This window comes from Peromyscus maniculatus, chromosome X (genome assembly GCF_049852395.1).
Source record: "Peromyscus maniculatus bairdii isolate BWxNUB_F1_BW_parent chromosome X, HU_Pman_BW_mat_3.1, whole genome shotgun sequence".
Lineage (NCBI taxonomy): Eukaryota > Metazoa > Chordata > Mammalia > Rodentia > Cricetidae > Peromyscus > Peromyscus maniculatus.
Window position 1 is genome coordinate 27,331 of NC_134875.1, and position 23,877 is coordinate 51,207.

General features: G+C 38.2%; 1 protein-coding gene across 3 annotated transcripts in view; it reads right to left on the reverse strand.

Moving 5' to 3' along the window:
* Vamp7 (vesicle associated membrane protein 7) overlaps positions 1–23,877 on the reverse strand; it is a 54,497-nt gene that overhangs the window by 17,152 nt on the left and 13,468 nt on the right. For all 3 annotated transcript variants that reach the window (XR_013048136.1, XM_006998058.4, XM_006998059.4), the window contains exons 5-6: positions 22,888–22,978; positions 16,368–16,435 (exon numbers count right to left, since the gene is read on the reverse strand). Coding sequence is in view for 2 of the 3 variants with exons in the window: in XM_006998058.4 (XP_006998120.1) it covers positions 16,368–16,435; positions 22,888–22,978 (159 nt within the window). In the remaining variant the exon portion in view is untranslated. The remainder of the gene's footprint in view (positions 1–16,367; positions 16,436–22,887; positions 22,979–23,877) is intronic.

Genomic DNA, 23,877 nt, shown 5'->3' on the forward strand with positions numbered 1-23,877 from the left:
GCCATAGCAGAAGCTGGGCGGTGGTGGTGCACGCCTTTAATCCTAGCTCTTGGGAGGCAGAGCTAAGCAGATCTCTGTGTGTTCAAGGATACAGCCAGCATGGAGACACACACCTTTAATCTCAATACCATAGAAGACCTGGAGGTCTGTACAGACAGACAGTGACTAGGAGGTCATGTGGTTGGGTTTACAACAATGAGAAGACAGAACAGAAAGTCAATAAAAAGGACAAACACATAGGAAGTAGGTCTGTTGCTTAGGAAGACAGCAGTGGCAGTGAAGGGTAAGGTTTTTAGCTCTTATCTATTGCTCTGACCTCTTGGGCTTTCATCTCTGCATTGGCTCTCTGTTTCTTATTTAACAAGCCGGTTACATCTACATCTGGCACCCAATGTTCGTGGTATGTACAGCCTCCGCTCAGACCTGAGCTACACATAGCTGGTTGTGGCAGCTTGGCGGCCTGCTGGCTCCCCATCTCGGGCCTAGCTCAGCCTACCATAGCTACAAGCTGGAGCTACTTGCTTAAAGCCAGTGCTACAAACAACTCAGGCCTGCACGCACCTTTTGACTGAAATGTGGTCGGAGGTTAAGGAAGCCGGAGCCCAGGCTCGACTTGGCTCAAGCGGGAGCACATGGCTGGATTTAAGCTTTAGCCAGAACTTGGGGCTACGCTTTCTTGTTTGCTTGATCTCTCTCTCTCTCTCTCTCTCTCTCTCTCTCTCTCTCTCTCTCTGGATTCGTACCTCGAACAATAGGTAGCTGTTTTGAAATTCCCTCAGATTTCTACTGTTCTACGCAGACTTGGTAAGTCAATTAAGATATCAGATATTTTAAAGGAAACTATTTAAAAGAGAATTTTTTTTCCACATTAAATAAAATGGGTTCTATGTGTACATTGGAAGAAAATTGGGCTTTGTTTGATATTTTAGGCAGTCTAACAATGGAACAACTATATGAGAAGATTAATGTTGATCGAATTATGCACATTATTACTTTTCTTATCCTTATTTTGATATTTAAAAAGATAGTCAATTTAAGTGCCAGGATAAAAGTTTTAGAAAAAACATGTTAAAATGAATTATAGAGAAATTCAAATTCAGACAGAAGAAATTAACAGTGAAGTTGTTTCAGGATTGGATCATAAGGTTACAGAAATAAAGCCTGTTTTCACACAATCACCCTTAATTTATCTGGTAACCATACAGCAGCTACCTGATCAAGTGAATACACCAAATATTTGGACTCCAACTGAAATGTTAGATTTACGAAGATTTAAGGAGGCAATAGTATCTTATGACATGCATTGCCCATATGTAAAGCAAATGTTAAACACCTGGTCAACTTTTAATAGAATTATACCACAGGACTAGCGGGAGCTGGCACATGCTGTTCTGGAACCCAGACAACAGCTCCAGTGGCAAATGTGGTTCAAAGAGGAGGCTAAAAACATAGCAAAACAATGTAGGGATAAAGGTATACAAGTCTTCCAGGATCAGCTTATTGGAGAAGGCCAATATGCTTCAGTAAAAACACAATGTTTATATGATATCCAAACCTTAATTCTATGTCAAATGGCAGCCTTGAATGCATGGGACAGAGGTGAGGAACCAGGACAAAAAACTGAGTCATTTACAAAGGTTATACAGGACCCAAAAGAATCTTTCACAGATTTCTTACAAAGATTGACCACAGCAGTAAAGAGAATGGTCCCGAATTCAGAAGCCAGTGAGGTAATAATAAAATCTTTGGCTTTTGAGAACGCAAATGCAGCATACAAGAGAATAATCAGGCCGTTAAAGGCAATATCTGCACCCTTGAAAGATTGGATTAGAGACACGGTTAATGTTGAGGCTCATGACCATGATGATATGTGGGTAGGAGAAGCAATTTCAAAAGGTTTGAGAAATGTTAGATGTTTTGGACGTGGAAAGCAAGGACATTTGAAAATGTACTGTAAACAGGTCATTCCTAGAAAACAATGTTTCTTCAAGGAACAATGGCAACAGAATGCCCCTTCCTTCTGGAGTATGCAGAAGGTGTGGTAAAGGAAAACACTGGACCAACGAATGTAGATCAACAAGGGACAGGCAAGGTAATCCTTTGCCTCAGTCTTTGGGAAACTCCCAGAGGGGCCTCAGGCAGGTCCCCATAGCAAATTCAGTTCAAATCTTTCCTGCAGTTGTAGAGGAAACCCCTACTCAGAGCAATTAAATAACCAAATGCCTATTGGAATAAATCATGCTGGTAGGGATGATGAAACAGAGAGAATAGAAAATTCAGGAGAAAACATAAAGAAAATTTTTTGGCAAACTTTGATTAATGAACAAGGACCAAAATTAACAATAAAAATAAATGTTTTGTTGTCTGGTCTGGTAGACACAGGTGTGGACATTACCAAAATTGCACCAGAATTTTGGCATACAACTTGGCCTCTTCAGGAGGTAAACATTCAACTGTTAGGAATTGGGACATTATCTCAAGTGAAACAGAGTGCAAGATGGCTTGAATGTATAGGTCCAGAAGGACAGAGAGGAAAATTAAAACCATATATGGTTAACATAGCTATGAACCTGTGGGGTTGAGACCTGTTGCAACAATGGAATACTCAGATTAACATCCCTCCAACCTCAGAAACAAATCATAAACTAGCACATGTCTCTGAGAGAAATATTAGAAGATATTATTCTAATGAGTGGTCACCAGCCATCCATATTATACAACAACAGGGCACAACAACTGATGATCTCCCAAAGACACCAACAGCTCTACCTTTAAAATGGTTAACAGACAAGACTGTATGGGTTCAGCAATGTCCTTTAACAACAGAGAAACTACAGGCTTTAGAAGAGCTGATAGAAGAACAGTTAAATGCTCAGCATATTGAAGAATCAACTAGCCCTTGGAATTCTCCTGTATTTGTTATTAAAAAGAAATCTGGTAAATGGAGAATGGTAACAAACCTAAGAGCAATTAACAAAGTAATTCAGCCAATGGGCTCTCTACAATCTGGAATTCCTTTGCCTACTCTGTTACCAAAAGGATGGCCTCTAATACTTATTGATTTAAAAGACTGTTTCTTTTCAATACCCTTACAAGAAAAAGACAGAGAAAGATTTGCCTTCACAGTGCCTACTTACAATAATTCTCAACTGGTTAAAAGATTTCAATGGAGAGTCCTCCCACAGGGAATGGTGAATAGCCCAGCTCTGTGCCAATATTTTGTACAACAGCCATTGGAAGTGATATGTAAAAAATTTCCTAAATCTATAATTTATCATTATATGGATGATATTTTACTAGCTGACTCAAATGCAGATACTTTAGAAAGAATGTTTGAAGAAGTAAAGAAAATTTTGCCTTTCTGGGGATTACAAATTGCTCCTGAAAAGATACAAAGAGGAGATTCTATTAATTATTTAGGATATAAAATAGAACTACAAAAAATTAGATCCCAAAAGGGGCAAATTAGGAGAGATCTACTACAGACACTTAATGACTTTTAAAGATTATTTGAAGACATTTCTCATCTACAAACTATTATTGGGGTAAAAAATGATGAACTGAATAATTTGTTCAAAACCTTAGAAGGTGACAAGGACTTAAATAGTCCAATAGTCCAAGATAATTGGACTTAAATAGTCCAATTATCACCTGAAACTGAGAAAGAATTGGCCTTGGTAGAAAAGAAAGTACATGAAGGGCACATGGATCATATTGATCCAAAGCTGGATTACATTTTGGTTATTTTGCCCTCTAAGCATTCTCCTACAGGAATATTAATGCAGAGGGAAGATATTATATTGGAATGGATATTTTTACCAAATAAACCAAATAAAAAATTAAAAATTTATGTGGAAAAAATCTCTGACTTGATTTGCAAAGGAAAATTGAGACTTCGTCAATTAGCAGGAATAGTCCCAGCAGAAATTGTAGTACCTTTAACTAAGGAGGACACTGAAAAATTATGGACAGAAAGTGAACCTTGGCAAAGAGCTTGCAGTAATTTTTTTTTGGAAGAAATTAACACCAAATATCCCAAAAGCGATAGAATTGATCTTATAAAGAGAGCTGATTAGATCCTGCCTCGAATTGTACGGGAAAAACTTATATCTGGAGTTCGTACATTTTATATAGATGCCAACAAACAAGGAAAGGCAGGTTACAAATCAGAAAATTTAAGTAAAGTGGTTCAAAGTCCTTATAATTCAGTTCAAAAATCAGAATTGTATGCTATTCTGTTGGTATTAATGGATTTTTCAGAACCTCTCAATATAGTAACTGACTCTCAGTATGCTGAAAGAGTAGTATTACATATTAAGACTGCAGAATTTATCCCTGTTGCTTCAGAATTAAGTTCACTATTTATTCAGTTACAAGGTACAATCAGGAAAAGGAGTCATCCTTTATATATAACTCACATTCGATCCCATGCTGGTCTGCTAGGCCCTCTAGCACAAGGCAATGATGAGATTGATAAATTATTGATAGGAAATGTGCTGGAAGCCTCAGAGTTTCATAAAAAACATCATGTCAATAGTAAAGGTTTAAAAAATGATTTTTCCATAACCTGGCAACAAGCCAAAGAAATAGTAAGGAAATGTCCTACTTGTTCCTTCTACAATCAAATGCCATTACCAGCAGGATGTAACCCAAAGGGTACTCAGAGGAATGAAATCTGGCAGGTGGATGTGTTTCACTTTGCAGAATTTGGAAAATTGAAATATGTACATCGATACTTATTCAGGATTTCAATGGGCAACTGCTTTGAGTTCTGAAAAAGCTGATTCTGTAATCATGCATTTGCTAGAAGTTATGGCCATCATGGGTATACCTGCACAAATCAAAATTGACAATGCTCCATCATATGTCTCTGTTAAAATGAAACAGTTTTTTGCTTATTACAATATAAAGCATATTACAGGTACACCATATAATCCTACAGGTCAAGCCGTTATAGAAAGATCAAACAGAACTCTAAAGGATATGCTAAATTAACAGAAAGGGCTAACAAAAAAACCCCAGAAATAGACTGCATAATGCTCTATTAACTTTGAATTTTCTCAATGCCAATGAGAAAAGAACAACAGCTGCAGAGAGACACTGGATAATAGAAAAAAAACTACAGAATTAAATCAGCCTATATACTTTAAGGATGTGCTGACCTCAGAATGGAAACCAGGACATGTGTTACATTGGGGACGAGGTTGTGTTTTTGTTTCTACAGGAGAAGATAAGCTGTGGGTACCATCAAAATTGATAAAGGTTCAATTTGAACAAGAGAGACCTCTTAATTAGAGGAGGTAATAGTTCATCAATCAGCATGACCAACCAATTTAAACTAACTTATACCAGTAACACATGCCTTTTCATTTAATCAGATAATAACTTGCCAAAAAGGAAGCCCCCAAACATTAGTCTTTGGGAAAGGTTTTTGTTTTTGTCTTTTAAGAGAATGAAGGTTAAGGAATCTGAAGAACACCGGACAAATGAGACAACTGAAGAAAAGGGACAAATCATCTATCCCAGGAAACAGAGTGAAATGGCATATGGGTATATCATCTAAAAAATTTTATAAGTCTTCCTAAATGTTTGTTTCTGCTCTTCTCTAAAGAAATTTAACACTATTGGTCTTCTAATAGTCCCAGTTCAATTAAAATTTAAAGCTGACTTTGGAGTTGGAGAATGGCTCTCTCCTTTAAACTCAAGCATGTTGTTAAAAGGAAAATGCAAACTCCCTGTATCATGCCAGAAGAAAAGAGCCATTTTCTAATATGGGACAGGAGAAAAACCAAATTAATTAAGGGACTATTTTATTACTACTAATCTCAATTCTTTGATTCCATTCTGATTCTTTAAACTTTAATTCTTAAAGTATGAATTTTATATCAAATTTACAAGATTAATATATATATATATATATAAAATATACATTTTAAACTTTGTTAAGATATGAATGGTCATATAGAGTACTAACTAATTCTAGAAAATAAAGGCTTCAAGTAGCTGCATATATATGTCTTTGTGTTCGAGTCTCTTACCAGTTTTCTTCAGGAAATCACGGCCAGGCCTAACATCAACTGAAGTCTCCAGGAAGAAGATGGGGCCCCACAACAACACCAATTCCATGTGGACAATAATAATATCACTAAGCTGACAAACATCATCTACAGATCAGCTTTGGACTACAAAATGCTCAGAGCAAATTTGAGAGAGCTAGATGAGATGATCCAGTTTCAAAGACTACTTGAATAAGGACTTAAGATAAACCCTGAACTTGGGCATTATGCTCAAACTGGACAACAAAGGATATAGCTACCTTTCCTAGAATCTGACAATTAACCTAAAATTTTTCTTTTCAGAATAAAGATACCTTCGCCCATACCCAGCAGGAAGCAATTTTAAGAATACGACGCCCACATTTCCAATGAGGTGGTGTGTAGCGGGTGGTTTTTTGGTCTTTTAATGGGTTTTGAGTCTGGGATAATTTTCATTGTTTGGTAATAAGTTGTTGGTAATAAGTTGTTGTCAAGGGTTAGGAAAAGGGCTAAGCAAAGGAGATTAGATTTAAGGTTCTCATTTAAAAAAATACAAGTTTTAAATACTTTACAATGGATTGGGTTTTTTATATCATATACAAATTATATATATTGAGATTGATATTGTTAGAAAATGCCATACATATTTTTAATCTTGTTCAAGATATTGTACTTATACCATTAATTAACCAATGTAATGCAATTTGCTGATTCTTGAATGTTATTATTACCAACTATTAGGATATAAAGAAATGAAAGTTTGTAGTTAGACATTATAATAGAACTTGTAGTCATATTAGGTGTGTTTTCAAGAATGAACAGATATATTTTAGATAGACAGGTCATGTTCAAACCCTTCAGAGATCAACAGAATATGGCATTTAAAATATTTTAATAACTTAAAAAAATTTTTCTTTTTTGTTATGACTATGAGACATGTCAGCTCCTGGCAGTACCAATCTCTTCAAATATGGGCATTGAAGAAACTGCATATGGAGTTAACTTTCATTGTGGCAAAAGTTAGCCACTGGACAACCTCGAATTAACTGCTGACAACAGGACAAAATGGACAGACAGGACACGAAACAAAAGACTGTCAATTCTTGCCAAGACAAATGTGGTTGTGGTTTTATCAAAAGACATCTTCTGAGGCCAGGACAATATGGCACCATCCCTGAAGTGGCCTTTGCAATCTGGAAAAGGTACAGTGCCCTTTTCTTCAAAGGCAGCTGAACAGGCAGTGGGCTGATGGCTTATGAGGTGCAGTGGAACAGCAGCTGAAACTGTTATTCTTGAAGAGCAACTAAGCTCACACCTCTCAATAGTAGACTGGCATTTCACAGAGGGATGTGGAGAAGAATGGGATGCTAAGATGAAGCCACACATACACACAGCCAAGAAGAATGGACAGTTGAATTAAAAAAAAAACATCAACAATTTCCAGAATTCAAAATCCTGAATCATGACATGACACTAGTGGAATTCAGGTGTTTCTGGTACATGGACTACTCTCACTAAATGTGAGGTCAAACTGTTGGCCTTGTGTACATCCTACTTCACAAATGAGTCTGTCAGATATGCTAAGCCTATAGGCTGAAGATGATGCCCCAACACTGTGGAGAAATCTCAGGTGACTGTCCAGGCAGCTGGCTGTTTCCGTCAACTCACATTTTTTTTTTTTGGAAGCTGCTTGCGTGCACTTCCTGTTTTTATTTTTTTATTAGGTAATATTATTTCCTTCTTGGGTCTCTGAAGGAGTTGAAGATTAGTTAGTTATAGTTGAAGATTAGTTAGGATAGAAAGTGAATCAGGTACATTTTGGACTTACCAAAATAGGATAGATAATGGAATTATTTTCTCTGAATTTGTCAAATACAAATGGACTAGACATTGTTTAGGTATTTATTGCTTATATATATTGTATATAATTATTGTACTTTTATATATAGTTTTTCTTATATTATGACCTTTTTCCTTTTTCTTTTTATTAAAATAGAAAGGGGGAAATATGGTGATATTTTATTTGTACTGAAATGTGATTTTATTTGTATGTTAATAAATAAAGTTGCCTGGGGGTCAGAGCTAATAATAGCAAGCCATAGCAGAAATCTGGCAATGGTAGCACATGCCTTTGATCCTGATCACATGGCAGGCAGATCTCTGTGTGTTCAAGGATACCACCAGCATGGAGACACACGCCTTTAATCTCAATACCAACCATAGAAGACCTGGAGGTCTGTATAGATGGGCAGTGATGAGGAGGTCTTGTGGTTGGGTTTACAACCAATGAGAAGGCAGAACAGAAAGTCTATATAAAGACAGATACACAGGAAGTAGCACTCTTGCTGAGGAAGACAGCAGCAGCAGTGAAGTGTAAGGTTTTTTAGCTCTTAGCTATTGCTCTGACCTCTTGGGCTTTCATCTCTGCATTGGCTCTGTGTTTCTTATTTAATAAGACGGTTACATCTACACTACAGTAATAAAAACAGCTTGGTACTGGCATAAAAACCAACATGTGGACTAATGAAATTGAACTGAAGACCCTGACATTAATCCGCACACCCATGAACACCTAATTTTTTTACAAAGAAGCCAAAACTGTACAATGGAAAAAAGAAAGCATTTTCAACAAATGGTGCAGGCATCACTGCATGTCAACATGTAGAAGATTGCAAAACATCCATATCTATCACCATGCATAAAACTTAAGTCCAAGTGGATCAAAGACCTCAACATAAATCCAGTTACACTGAACCTGATAGAAGAGAAAGTAGGAAGTAGTCTTAAAAGCATTGGCACCAGAGATCACTTCCTAAATATAACACCAGTAGCACAGACACTGAGAGCTACAATTAATAAATGGGACCTCTTGAAACTGAGAAGCTTTTGTAGGGCAAAGGACATGGTCAATAAGACAAAACGACAGCCTACAGAATGGGAAAAGATCTTCACCAACCCCACATTTGACAGAGGGCTGATCTCCAAAATATATAAAGAATTTAAAAAACTAGACATCAAAATACTGAACAATCCAATTAAAAAATGGGCTACAGAGCTAAACAGACAATTCTCAACAGAAGAATCTCAAATGTCTGAAAGACATTTAAGGAATTGCTCAACATCCTTAGTCATCAGGGAAATGCAAATCAAAAGGACTCTGAGATACCATCTTACACCTGTCAGAATGCTAAGATCAAAAACACTGATGACAGCTTATGTTGGAAAGGATGTGGAGCAAGGGGAACACTCCTACACTGTTGGTGGGAGTGCAAACTTGTACAGCCACTTTGGAAATCAGTATGGCGGTTTCTCAGAAAATTGGGAATCGAATCAATCTTCCTCAAGACCCACCTATACCACTCTTGGGCATATACCCAAGGAATGCTCAATCATACCACAAGGACACATGCTCAACTATAATCATATCAGCATTATTTGTAATAGCCAGAACCTGGAAACAACCTAGATGCCCCTCAACTGAAGAATGGATAAAGAAAATGTGGTACATATACACAATGGAATACTACTCAGCAGAGAAAAACAATGATATGAGGTTTGCAGGCAAATGGATGGAACTAGAAAATATCATCCTGAGTGAGGTAACCCAGACTCAGAAGGACAAACATGGTATATACTCATTCATAAGTGGATACTAGATATAAAGCAAAGGATAACCAGATTGCAACCCACAGCTCTAGGGAGGCTAGCTAATAAGGAGGACCCTAGGAAGGGCACATGGATTGCCCATCGATGGAGAAATGGATGAGATCTATATGAGCAAACTGGGGGTGGAGGGGTGATGGAAGGCAAGGGACAGGGGATGAGAGCTTAGAGGAGCAGGAGGTTCGAGCTGGAATTGGAACAGAGTAGGAGAGCAAGGAAAGAGATACCAGGATAAATGAAGACACCATGGGAATAGGGAGAAGCAGAGTGCTAGGGAGGTCCCCAGGAATCCACACGAATGACTCCCCCATAGACTACTGGCAATAGTAGAGAGGGTACCTGAGCTGGCCTATTCTGGTGATCGGATGGCTGAATACCCTAACTGTCATCATAGAACTGTCCTCCAGTGACTGATAGAAGCAGATGCAGAGATCCACGGCCGTGTCCCAGGTGGAGCTCCAGGAGTCCAATCGATGAGAGGGAGGAGGGATTCCATGAGCAAAGGATATGGAGACCATGACTGGAAAAAGTACAGAGACAACTAGCCAAACTAGTGGAAACGCATGAACTGTGGACCAATAGCTGAAGGGCCCATCTATGGTACTGGAGTAGGCCCTCTGGATAAGCGAGACAGTTGTTTATGGGATCGGGATCTGTCCCTAGTGTATGAGCCGGCTTTTTGGAGCCTAGTGCCTATGGTGAGACACATTGCACAGCCTTGGTGCAGGGAGGAGGGGCTTGATCTGCCTCAACTGAATGTGCTGGGCTCTGGTGACTCCCCATGGGAGACCTTGCCTTGGAGGAGGTGGGAATGCGGGGTGGGCTGGGGGGAAAGGCTAAGGGGTGGGAGGAAGGAGGACAGAGGAAGCTGTGGTTGATATATAAAATGAATGGAAAATCTCTTAATTAAAAAAAAAAAAGAAATAGGAGAGGAATCTGCTTTACTTAAACTGTAAACAGCTGCCTGCCAGTACAAAAGGAATTGGCTGAAATATACTTGGCTTGCTTAAAACTTTGTTAAGGATCATTGCTTTGGGATGAAGATGCTATAGTGGGAATATTAATACAAAGAAAAGTGTTTAACTACTTATGGGCTTCTAAAAAAAAACATATAACTTGTGATCATAATGTGATTTCTTCCTGTGTAAAGATTTTTAATTTGCTTTTGGAAAATACATAATTTGTGGTTGTGAGGTAATCTTTTCTTCCATATAAATTTTTGTCTTAGGTGATATAAAAGGGATAAGAGAAAAATAAAGAGACAGAAGAAAAGAAGTAAGAGAAATAAAATGAATTAAGCTTTGCTCCATCAGAAAAGTGTCTTTAGTTTCCACCGACTCCGCACCTCCTCTCCAGTTTCTCTGACCTGCTGGAGCTGATTCTCTCAGCAAAATGGTTTTCAAGCATACAGTTGTGCCCAAAGTTAAGCTGTTTGTCTACATATTTCCTGATTTTGTTTGTATTGATTTGCTACTACTGCATCTTGTGGGTCATTTGGTTCTGTAGCTGCCAACAGTGTTGGCAATGACAATAGCATGCAGAAAGTCATTGCTACCATCCATTGATTTTTAAAGATGTCCAGATACGTACCCCCTCTGACAGAACTAATATCAGGATGACATATTTTAGTAATAAACCAGACTTTAGAGGGGATTAAATGGACGTGATGCTTTGAATAAGAAATGTCCCCAACAGGCTCGGGCATTTGAACACTTGGTTCCCAATTGGTGATACTGCTTAGGGATGTTTAGGAGTTGCAGCATTGCTGGAGGAAGTATGTCACTGGGGGTAAACTTTGAGGGGGCCCAGCCTTGCCCTACACTTCCAGTTCTCTCTGTTTCATGATGTAATCAGTTTCCTGCTCCTGCCACTATGACTATTGCTTGTAGCCATGCCTCCTCACCCTAATGGACTCTTTATTCCTCTGGAACCATAAACCAAATAAACTCTTCCATCTAGAAGTTGCTTTTGATAAGGGTATTTTATCATAGCAACAGAAAAATAACAAATAAAATGGGCATGTTTCCAGTATTTTAATCACTGTTTGGTATCTTCCTCCTCAGATGGTATGTGTCTTACTTTTTTATTGCTGTAAAGAGACACCATGACCAAAGCACCATGACCTCTTCCACCATTTATTTCTATGATCACCATCACCTCCACATGAACACTACTACTGTCACCCCTGCCAATATGTTTCCCATCAATGCTGGAATCCCCTCTACATCCAGCCACCCAAATATCTACATGGATCTAAAGTCTGATCCATAAGATGGAACTCATGCCTGGTATGGTTAAGTAGGCCCAAAATCCCATAGATGGTTAGATCATAGGCCTTAGGGGATAATCTAATATTATTATTCTGCAAAATGGGAATAATAATAAGTTCTCAACTTTGTAACAATGCATCTCCCAATCCATACAAGAGAAGCTTCTTTTTACAATAAATGATAAATAAAGAAACTTATAAACTGGTCAGCATGTAGACAATAACAGACTGTGGACTGCCCATCTCTAAATGGGACATCTATATCACACCTCCTCCTCCTCCTAAGGCTCAGGGAGCATCACAGAATAGGGGTAAAAAGATTGTAAGAGCCAAAGGCACTGGACATCTGCATCAAAACTCTTCTTGCCAGATATGATTAGAGCTGAATGTATAAACTCACGGTATCTGTGAATACTTGTATAAGACTAAAGCAGCCAAAATCCAAGCATAGATGTGGGAGGGTCTCATGAGATCCCACCCCTAACTAAGGACCTAATGTCAACTGATGACTGCTCTGGGAGGAAAAGTCATTTCTCTTTAGGAATGTCATCCCCAAGAGGCTACCTATGCTCTTGTAGATTGTTCTACACCAATGAATACATACAGGAAGAACTAAATGAAATCAGCACACAAAGTTGGGAGAGAAACATAGGAGAAGATAAGGGATGAATTAGCAGGAAGGGAAGGTGGCTAGAGTTAATCAAAATGAATTATCAGCATATATGAAATTTTCAAAAAGTTAAGAATCTTTATATCATTCTTCTAATTACCACATAATGATGAAAAAACCTATAAAATGCTACAAAACACAACAGTTGTCATACAGCCTCCTAAAAGCTGCTATTAATCAATACTAATATTAAAATTAACAACATAACTTCAAATACCTGTTAGAATGTAACAGATGTTAAGCACTTTACATGCATCATATAGTTTAATTCTCAAAAATCAATGAAAAAAGTATATTGCCATTTTATAGATTATAGCAATTTAGGCATAATGAAATTAAGTAATGTGTTTAAGCTCACACTACTAACAAGTGGTATTAAAATGCAGACCGTCTGATTCTAGAGTTCAGGCTCTTAATCACTACAGTCTTATTGCTAGTCACAATCAACATGATTATGATGTTTTATTGTCATCTTTACAGTATCTATAATCACCGTCGGGACATGTATGTATGTTTGTGATAAATTATCTAAATTAGGTTAACTGAGGTGGGAAGATCCACCTTAAATATGAGCAGCACCATTCCCTGACTTGGAGTTCTGGACAGAACAAAGAGAAAGCTAGCTGAATGTCAGCATTCATTGCTTTTTGTTTCCTAAATGTATATGCAATTTGACCATCTGCCTCCTCAAGATTTTGCCTCCATGATTTCCTCACCATAATGGACTGAGCCCTCACACTGTGAGTCAAAATAAACTATTCCTTAAATTGTTTTTGTCAGAACAATGAAAAAGTAATTAATACCATGATTAATCAATCACTGATTTTTTCAATCTGTTAAATTTTACTCTGTAAAAGATCTCTACATATTTATCACTGTTTTCCAAAAACACTTTTACAATGAACTGCATCGAAAATAGACAGCCCCCCCCCCCCCGGCTCCTCCACTCACTGCCCATCCCTTGGCCAGTACCTACTCACAAAGCCAGCAGACTTCCCTTGCTCAGGTGCAGGCCACATCAGTCAGAAGAAAAGACCACCATGGATTAAAGCTGGGTATCAGCAACAACAGAAACTACAGAAATCCTACAAACTCATGGAAATTGAACAACTCCATACTGATCAAGGTAGAAATCAAGAAAAAAAATAAAGACTTCCAAGTACACAAAGATTCAACAAATAAAAAGAATTACAGATCAATTTCCCTCATGAACATTGATGCAAAAATATTCAATAATATACTCGCAAACCACATTCAAGAACACATCAAAAAGATCATCTACCATGATCAAGTAGGCTTCATTGCAGAGATGCAGCCATGGTTCAACATATGAAAACCTGTCAATGTAATCCATCATATAAACAAACTGAAAGAAAAAAAAATCACATGATCATCTCATTAGATGCTAAAGAAGCCTTTGACTAAATCCAACATGGGTTCATGATAAAAGTCTTGGATAGATCAGGGATACAAGCGACATATCTAAACATAATGAAGGTAATTCACAGCAAGCTTATAGGCAATACAAAATTAAATAGAGAGAAACTCAAAGCAATACCACTAAAATCAGGAACAAGACAAGGCTGTCCACTCTCTCCATGCCTATTTAATATAGTACTTGAAGTTCTAGCTAGAGCAATAAGATAACTAAAGGAGATCAAGGAATAAAAATTGGAAAAGAAGTCAAAGTATCATTATTTGCAGATGATATGATAGTTATTACATAACTGACCCCAAAATTTTTACCAGGAAACTACTACATCTGATAAACACGCTCAGCAAAGTGGTTGGATACATGATTAACTAAAAAAAAATCAGTAGCACACCTATATACAAATGACAAATAGACTGGGAAAGAATTCAGAGAAATAACACCCTTCACAAGAGCCACAAATAATATAAAATATCTTGGGGTAACTCTAAGTGAGCAAGTAAAAGACTTGTATGATAAAAACTTCAAGTCTTTGAAGAAGGAAACTGAAGAAGATATTAGAAGATGGAAAGATCTCCCATGCTCATGGATTGGTAGGATTAACATAGTAAAAACAGCCATCCTACCAAAAGTAATCTACCGATTAAACACAATCCCCATCAAAATTCTAACACAATTTACACAACAGAGTATTTATTACTCAGCTGTTAAAAACAATGACATCATGAAATTTGCAGGCAAATGGATGGAACTTGAAAAATTTATCCTCGAGTGAGATAACCCAGACACTGAAAGACAAATATGGTATGTACTCTCTTATAAGTAGATATTAGCTATAAAGTAAAAGATAATCATGTTAAGGTCCACAGAACCAGAAAGGCTAAGTAACAAGGAGAGCTTAAGGAGGGAACACAAGGATCTCCCTGAGAAGGGATAACAGAATAGATTTCAAGGGTGGACTGGGGGTGAGTGGGGTTGGGAACAGGAGAGATCAAGTCAGGGTGGGGGAAAAATACTGGGAGAAATGACTGGAATTGAGGGGCATTTGGGGGGTGAGGCAAAAACCTAGTGTAATGGAAACTCCATGGAATTTAGGAAAATAACCCTAGCAAAGACTCCTAATAATGGGGGACATGGAGCCTGGATCGGTCATCCTCTATAACCAGACAAAGCCTCAAGTGGATGGGATATCAACCCAGCCACAAAACCTTCAATGTACAGTTTGTCCTGCCTGTAGAGTGTTCTGGGACCAGAGTCTAGCAGAATCCTCATCAAAGAGACTACATCCAGCAACTGATGGGAACAGATACAGAGTCCCACAGCCAAATATTAAGCAGAGCTCAGGAAATCCTGAGGAGGAGAGGAAGAAAGGATAGGAGGAACCAGAGAAGATAGGGACACCACGAGAACACAGCCCATAGACTAAACTGACCAGGACTCATGGGGGCCCACAGAGATCAGGGAGCCTGTAGGGGTCTGACTAGATCCTCTACAATATGTTATGGATGAGGAGCTTGGCATTCTTGTGGGATTCCTAACAGTGGGAGTCGGGGTTGTCTCTGACTCTTTTGCCTACTTGTGGGACCCTTTTCCTCCCACTGAGTCACCTCGTTCAGCCTTGATATGATGGTATGTGTATGGTCTTATTATAGCATAGTAAGCCATGTTTGGTTGATGGCCCTGGGAGGCCTGCTCTTTTCTGAGGGAAGACATGGGGGGCTGGACCTGGGGAGGTGGGAGAGAGAGACTGGGTGAGGGAAAGGAGGGATATAATATATGAGAGAAGAATAAAAAAATAAAATCTAAAGAAATATGTGAGAATAGAACAAGTAACTCACAGGGACACACTTCTCTCAGTTAAGGATTAATGGCACATTTCAACCTATACCTTTGGCTTGATAAAAGGAAAAGGTCAAGCTAATACTATAAACACCAAAGGGAACTGCACAGTTTCAGGATTCACAATGAGTCACAATAAGCTGAAACTTACAGTAAAGGTACATAATGAATTATCAGTCAAAAAACTTTGCCTTAATCCAAAGTTTTAGGAAATTATTTCTGTATATTGAATATATTTTCTAAACAAAAGCTTCATTAATGGTTGCTGAGAGAATGTGGTTGTTTTATATGTCTCATCTTTACCCTTCTATCACAATATAATGACATAATAGATATGAGAAAGGAATAATAGAACAGAGAAACAAACCACCTCAGCATAAAATTTAACACATTTCCATATTATCTTAGACATCAGTGCAGTTGTTCTAACACCTTGGAAAAAATATATTCTATACTTACTGAATCCACAAGGTTTTCTGTTTTATCTATCAGTAATTCCAATCTTTCTCCACGTTGAGCAACCAAATCTGGAAATAATTTTATAAAGAGAAATAATGTTTTATATTAGAAATAAAGGAACCCACTCGCCAAAGCAAAGGCCCTAAAACTCAAAATTCTATGAAGTCACTATTTGACTGCAGAAGAAAAGCAGCTGATCACAATTAAAGACAACTGGTAGTTGCAAAGAGACAACAGACTCTACAGTTTCAAAACAGCTTATTTAAGGAAAACAGCTAACTTCCCTACTCTGCCCCTAATAAATGCCTTCCCCATTACCCTATCATTACAAAAATCCCAGTTTTGAGAATGTGAACTGTGTTCTCTTGAACTCTGGTCACTGAGTGATTAGGTCCTTTGCCCTGACCATGGTGAGGCCAGTACTCAAGATGGTACCTCTCTGGCATTAAACAAAGCCCATTCTAGATGTTTGAGGTCCTCTAAATTCTCATCTTTTATTTCTTCCTATAAACTTAATTATTAAATATTCTTACAATAAACATGTAATTTTGAGGTCAGCAAAACAACCCAGAAGGTAAGGGTGTTTGTCACTAAGCCTGACAATGTGAGTTCAATATCCAGAACCCACATAAATATAGTAGAGAATAGGCTCCACAGAGTTGTCCTTTGATCTTTACATCTACACCATGGCATGCACCAGGTACCACACATAAATAATTAACAAATGAAAATTTGAATATAGTAATAAATAAGTCAATAAATTTAAAATCCTGCACAAGAAAAATCAATGCCTAGATAGATTCAAAGATAAATTCTATATAAAATATTTCAGGAAAAATACACACCAATTTATTAAGTGAAATCTAAATGGTCTTTTAATAAAAAACCCAGAGCCAGATATTGGGGTAAATGCTGAAAGATCAGAGACAAAGGAACAAGCCACTGCCATGTCTCACCTCACCAATTCCATGAATCCTCTGACTGAATGCCTCTGAGTCCTCAGCTGAAAGGCTCTTCAGCTGAAAAAAGCTTTCCTCAGCTGAGAAAGGCTTTAGTTCCTGTCTACTTACGCCTTATATACCTTTCTCTGCCCAGCCATATTACTTCCTTCCTAGTGCTGGTATTAAAGGCATGTGATTCCCAAGTACTGGTAGCAGAGGCATGAGATCTCAAGTGCTGGGATTAAAGACATGTAATTCCCAAGTACTGGGATTAAAGGTGTGTGTCACCACTGCCTGGCTCTGTTTTCTCTCCTAGACTGAGTCAATTTCATGTAGTCTAGGGTGGCTTTGAACTCACAGAGATCCAGATAGATCTCTGCCTCCTGAGTGCTAGGATTAAAGGTGTGTGCCACCACTGCCTGGACTCTATGTTTAATCTAGTGGCTTGTTTTGTTCTCTCATGTTCAGGCAAATTTTATTAGAGTACAAAATATATCACCACATTTCCCCTTTTTTGTCTAAAATAATAAAAGGTTATAACTAATATAAGAAAAACTATATACAATAAGTACAATAACTATATATAATATATACAGTCAAGAATTACATTAACAATATCCAGTCCATTAACATTTGACAGATTCAGAGAAAATACTCCATTATTTATCATATTTTGGTGAGTCCAAAGTGTTGCATCTAATTCACTTTCTATGCTAACTTGTATTACCAACCCCAAACTATCTTTTGATGTTTTTTGAACTTATACACTTTATACCTCTTTAGTGAGTTTCTTTTCTGAATTTGTTATCGAGGAAAACTATACCTATAACTATCTAGTCTTCAACTCCATCAGAAACCCAAGAAGAAAATAACATTTACTGAGAAAGCAGGAAATGCAAATAAGCAACTTCTAAAAAATGTGAGAAATGACATAAACAGCTGGCTGCCTGAATAGTCACCCAAGGTTCCTCTGCAATGTTAAAGCCCCTATCTTCGGCCTACAGGCCTAGCATATCTGACAGAATTATCTGTGAAGCAGGATTTTCTAAAGGACCTTCCTACCTTGTCTTAGTAAAGTTTGGTAGTCTTTTCTTTTATGTACTGCTTGTCCCATTTGGACAGCATAATGTCAGCAGTCAAGGCAAGGACATTTTCTTGCCCAGTGGCTAACTTTTGCCACAAAGAAAGTAAACTCCATATGGAGTTTCTTCGATGCCCATCATCTTCTCTGAAGTAGATTGGTGCTGCCAGGAGCAGACATGTCTCATTATCATAAAAAAGGAATCTATTTTATTGAAATATCTTAAATGCCACATTCTGTATATCTCTGAAGTGTTCAAAGACAACCTATTTATCTAAAATATATGTCTGACCTTGAAAACATACCTAACCCGTCAAGTTCCATTGTAATAGGTGATTAACAATTAACCTGCATTTCTTTTATCCTAAATAGTTGATAATAATAACTTTCAAGAACTAAAAAATTGCATTACATTGTTAAGTGAGTTGTATAGGTACAATATGTTGAATGAGATTAAAAATGTATGTACAGTATGTTCTAACAAAAATAATCTTTGTATACAATATACAAAAATCCAATCCAATGTAAAATACTTAAAACTAGTAGTTGTTTTCTAAAAGTAGATTCAATAATCTACCTTTTTATCTTATCATATCTATATCTCTTTTTTTCTGAGTAGATTCAATAATCTACCTTTTTATCCTATCATTTCTACATAATACATTTCTATATCATATCCCCTTTCTATTTTTAAAAAGAGATTGACTATTGACCAATAACAATTTTTAACAAACCCCTAAACAAAGACAAAATCCATAATCCATTGTTTGGGAATGTGGGCATAGTTTTCTAGGCTACATCCTGCTGATTGGGGGTGCTGGTAATCTTATGGGGACATAAAGAAAATTTTGTATTATGGTCAAGTCCTGACTGGAGTAGTCTGTGAGGCTGTATCATCTAAGCTAGCAATCTTGATATCATCCTGAGTAGTTTGTAGTCCAAAGCCAATCTGTGGGTGGTGTTTGTCAGCTTGGTGGCATTATCACAGTCCATATATCTGATCATATGAAAAGCATTTGTTAGTCATATAAGTTAATTTAAATTGAATGATTACACTGGTTGATGAACTATCACCTCTTTTAATTAAGAGGTCTCTCTTGTTCAAATTGAACCTTTATCAATTTTGATGGTATTCACAGCTTTTCTTCTCTGGTGGAAACAAAAGCAAAACCTCATCCCCAACACATATTCTGGTTTCCATTCTGAGGTTAGCACATCTTTAAAGTATACAGGCTGATTTAATGTTGTGATATATTGTGTACCCTAATAAAATTTGCCTGAAGATCAGAGAACAGAACAATAGATTAAATATAGAGGCCATGCAGTAGTGGCACTCATGCCTTTAATCCTAGCACTTGAGAGGCAGAGATCCATCTGGATCTTTGTGAGTTCAAAGCCACCCTGGACTACATGATATTGACTCAGTCTAGGAGAGAAAACAGAGCCAGGCAGTGGTGGCACACACCTTTAATCCCAGTTCTTGGGAATCACATGCCTTTAATACCAGCACTAGGACGGAAGTAATATGGCTGGGCAGAGAAAGGTATATAAGGCATGAGGAGATAGCAACTAAAGCCTTTTCGGCTAAAGCACTTTTTGGCTGGAGGCCCTTTCAGCTGAGGACTCAGAGGTATTCAGTCAGAGGATTCGTGGAGTTGGTGAGATGAGACGTGGCAGTGGCTTGTTCCTTTGTCTCTGATCTTTCAGCATTTACCCCAACATCTGGCTCTGAGTTTTTTATTAAAAGACCATTTAGATTTTGTGTAGCACCAATTTATCATGAATTTGTTTATTTAGTGAAAAGAGGAGGGTTTATATGAGCGAGAATTGTTGAAACCAGGGTTGGATAAAGCACAGGGACAGATAACCAAATGAATGGAAACACATGAACTATGAACCAAAGGCTGAGGGGCCCCCAACTGGATCGGGCCCTCTGAAAAGGTGAGACAGTTGATTGACTTGCTCTGTTTGGGAGGCATCTAGGCATTGGTGCCAGGTCCTGGGCTCGTTGCATGAGTTGGCTGTTTGAAACCTGGGACTTATGCAGGGACGCTTGGCTCAATCTGGGAGGGGGAGACTGGACCTGCCTGGACTGAGTCTGTCGGGTCGATCCCAGTCCTCAGGGGAGACCTAGATCTGGAGGAGGTGGGAAAGGGGGGTGTGCTGGGGGGAAGGGGAGGGGGGCAGGGGGGGAGAGAGCAAGGGAATCTGTGGCTATTATGTGGAACTGAATAGTATTGTAAAATAAATAATAATAATAAAAATAAAAAATAAATCAAAAGAAAGGAGTATTTCTCAGTTTATTATATGGGTCCATTATTATCTTGGTATTAAAGTCAAACAAGGACATCATAAGAGGATCTGGGGATGCAGCTCACTTGGCAGAACTCTTTGCTAGCACGCATAAACCCTGGAATTAATCATTAGCACTGCATAAACTGGTACATACTTATAATCTCAATACTTTGGAGGTTAAATCAGGGTGTGGTGGTTAGTTTTAATTGACAATTTGACACAACTTAGAATCACTTGGGAAGACAGTATCAATGAAATGTAGTCTAGATCAGGCCAGGCGATGGTGGCACATGCCTTTGATTCCAGCACTTGGGAGGGAGAAGTGGCCTCTGTGAGTTTGAGGCCAGCCTGCTCTACATAGCAAGTTCCAGAACAGTGAAGGCTACACAGAGAAACCCTGTCTCAAAAAACAAACAAACAAACAAAGAAATATTGTCTAGATCAGATTCACTTGTAGGCATATCTGTGGGGATTTGTCTTGTTTGCCTTAATTGATATAAGAAGACTCAGCCAAAATGTGGGTAGCATTATTCCCTAGTTTCTGACCCTGAGACATTTAAGAGTAGAGAAAGGTAGATGAACATTAAGCAGGTACGCATTTATTTTTCTGTATTCTTGACTGTAGATGTCATGTAACTGGCTGCTTCAAGCCTTTGTTACTTCTCTGCTATGATGGACTTGTGAGCTAAAATAAACCTTTTCTTCTCTAAGTTGCTTATCTCAGGATATTTTATCAAAATGACAGAAAGAAAATTAGAATACAGGAAAACCAGAAGTTCAAGATTGTCCTCAGCTATATAGTAAGTTTAAGAATAGTCTTACATGAGATTGTCTCACAAAAAGGATACCATAAATTGAGAAAACAAATAGGCTAACAACCCCCGACATAGACACAACAGACACAGACATACAGACACAGACACACACAGACACACAGACACACACACACACACACACACACACACACACACACACACACACACACACACACAGAGTGGGAGAGGCCACCCCTGGGCTGGTGGTCCTAGTTCTATAAGAAGGCATGCTGAGCAAGCCATAAGCAGCATCCCCCCATAGCCTCTGTATCAGCTCCCATCTCCAGGTTTCAGCCCTGCTTGAGGTCATGTCCTGACTTCCTTCAGTGATGGACTATGATGTAGAAGTGTAAGCCAAATACACCTTTTCCTCCCCAAGTTTCTTTTTGTCATGGTGTTTCATCACAGCAATAGTAATCATAATCAAGACACTGCCTGATGCACAGGCCAGGAAAGCAAGCTAACTGCAGATCTTCAATGTTCCCTCCTTTCTTCCAAATCCAATCGCCTAGTCTCACCCCAGCTCTGTAACAGACCACTTGCTGCGGCCTCCCCTCCCTTTTAGCCATCATTTCCAGAGGATCATATAGCTATCCTCTAACTTTTCTCCACACTCATACCTTTGTCTCAGACCCCAACTTCAGCAGGCATTCCCTGGGAGCCTACCAGAAAAACCATCTAGAGAACCAAGTAGGCCAGTGAAGAAGGTAAATGAGCCCTCCTTTCCTCCAAAATCAATACCCAAGTCTCATCCCCAGATCTATAGCAGACTACATGCTGTGGCCTCTCCTGATTCTCTGCCTCCATTCCTAGGGTACTAAACAGATCATGGTTGGAACACCCTCCTTTCTTCCCTCCTATGGAGCCCCCCAGCCTCTCTCTTATAGCTCATTCCCATTTCTAAGTATCAGCTCCCAATACCTAGAAATGCACTGAACCAGGAACCTCCAGGAACCATACTTAATAGGATCCCAGAAGCATTCACTACCAAGCAATACATAGTCACCACACCCTCCTAAGAAGCAGAGAGCAACAGAAACCAAACACCCACCCAACAAAGGCAAGACCATATATCAGCATCTAGATCAGTGGTTCTCAACCCCGACAAGGGTTGCATATCAGATATCCTGCACATTGGATATTTACATTATGGTTCATAACAGTAGCAAAATTACATTTATGAAGTAGCAATGAAAATAATTTTATGGTTGGGGGTCACAACATGAGAAACTGTATTAAAGGGTCACAGAATTAGGAAGGTTGAGAACCCCTGACACAGATGGTGAAAACAAGGAAGTGCTGTTTCAGCCTCCCTACAATCTGACTCCAATCTAGTAATTCATTATTATTTGTGTTCATATGAATGAAACTATGCCACTGAAACATACCTATGTTTCTGACCATGATTCCTTTCAGTTCATCCACTTGTGCTTGAGTCTCCATCACTCTGTCTTGCCCTTTATTTTCAGAGTGATGCTTCTACAAGATATTAAGTTTTAACATACAATATTAAGACATTATTTACAATAAGAAATAAAGAATAACAACCTATTTTGAGGAATGCTATATAATTATGGATCTGTTATATAAAAGATACATATATCTGAAAAAATAGTATTACATTTAGAAAAAATATTGGCAGTATGAAAATTGCTTTCATATGGAATGTACTTTAGCATAAAATACCTTATTTTAAGTAAAATTCAGTGAATATATTATAATATGAAATATATGAGACTCTTTGGGCAGAAATGAGGGGATATGTAATCTGTGCTTATATAGAAGGAAGGAAAAAATTAAAAATTACTATAGTTGGGATGGGGAGAGGCAGGTACCCTTGATTTTCCTCACTTCTTGGATATGATGAAATAGGGGCATGCTCACTTCTTTTAATATCTGCCCTTCTATCTGCTGGGATCACAACATGTCTCTTATTTTCATTGGCTTCTCTCAAGATCTAGAATCTAAAAGACTAATGATAGTATATATTTTGAAGAGCCAGGCGTGGTGACACACAGCTTTAATCCCAGCACCTGAGATCTCATGTCTTGCTTGGGAAAGACACATGCCTTTAATCCCAGGAAGTAATATGGCAGGAAGCAGAAAGGTATATAAGGCTAGAAGCCAGGAACTAGAAGCTTTTAAGCTTTTATCAGCAGTTCAGCTGAGATCTATTCAGGTGAGGACTCAGAAGCTTTCAGTTTGAGGATTCATGGAAACAAGATTGGATGAGAAATTGTCTAGGTGAGGTTGGCTGTGGCTTGTTCTGCTTCTCTGATCTCTCAGGTTTTAACCCCAATATCTGGCTCCAGGTTTTTTGTTTGTTTTTTGTTTTTTGTTTTTTTTTTTTTATTAATAAGACCATTTAGCAATTTGTT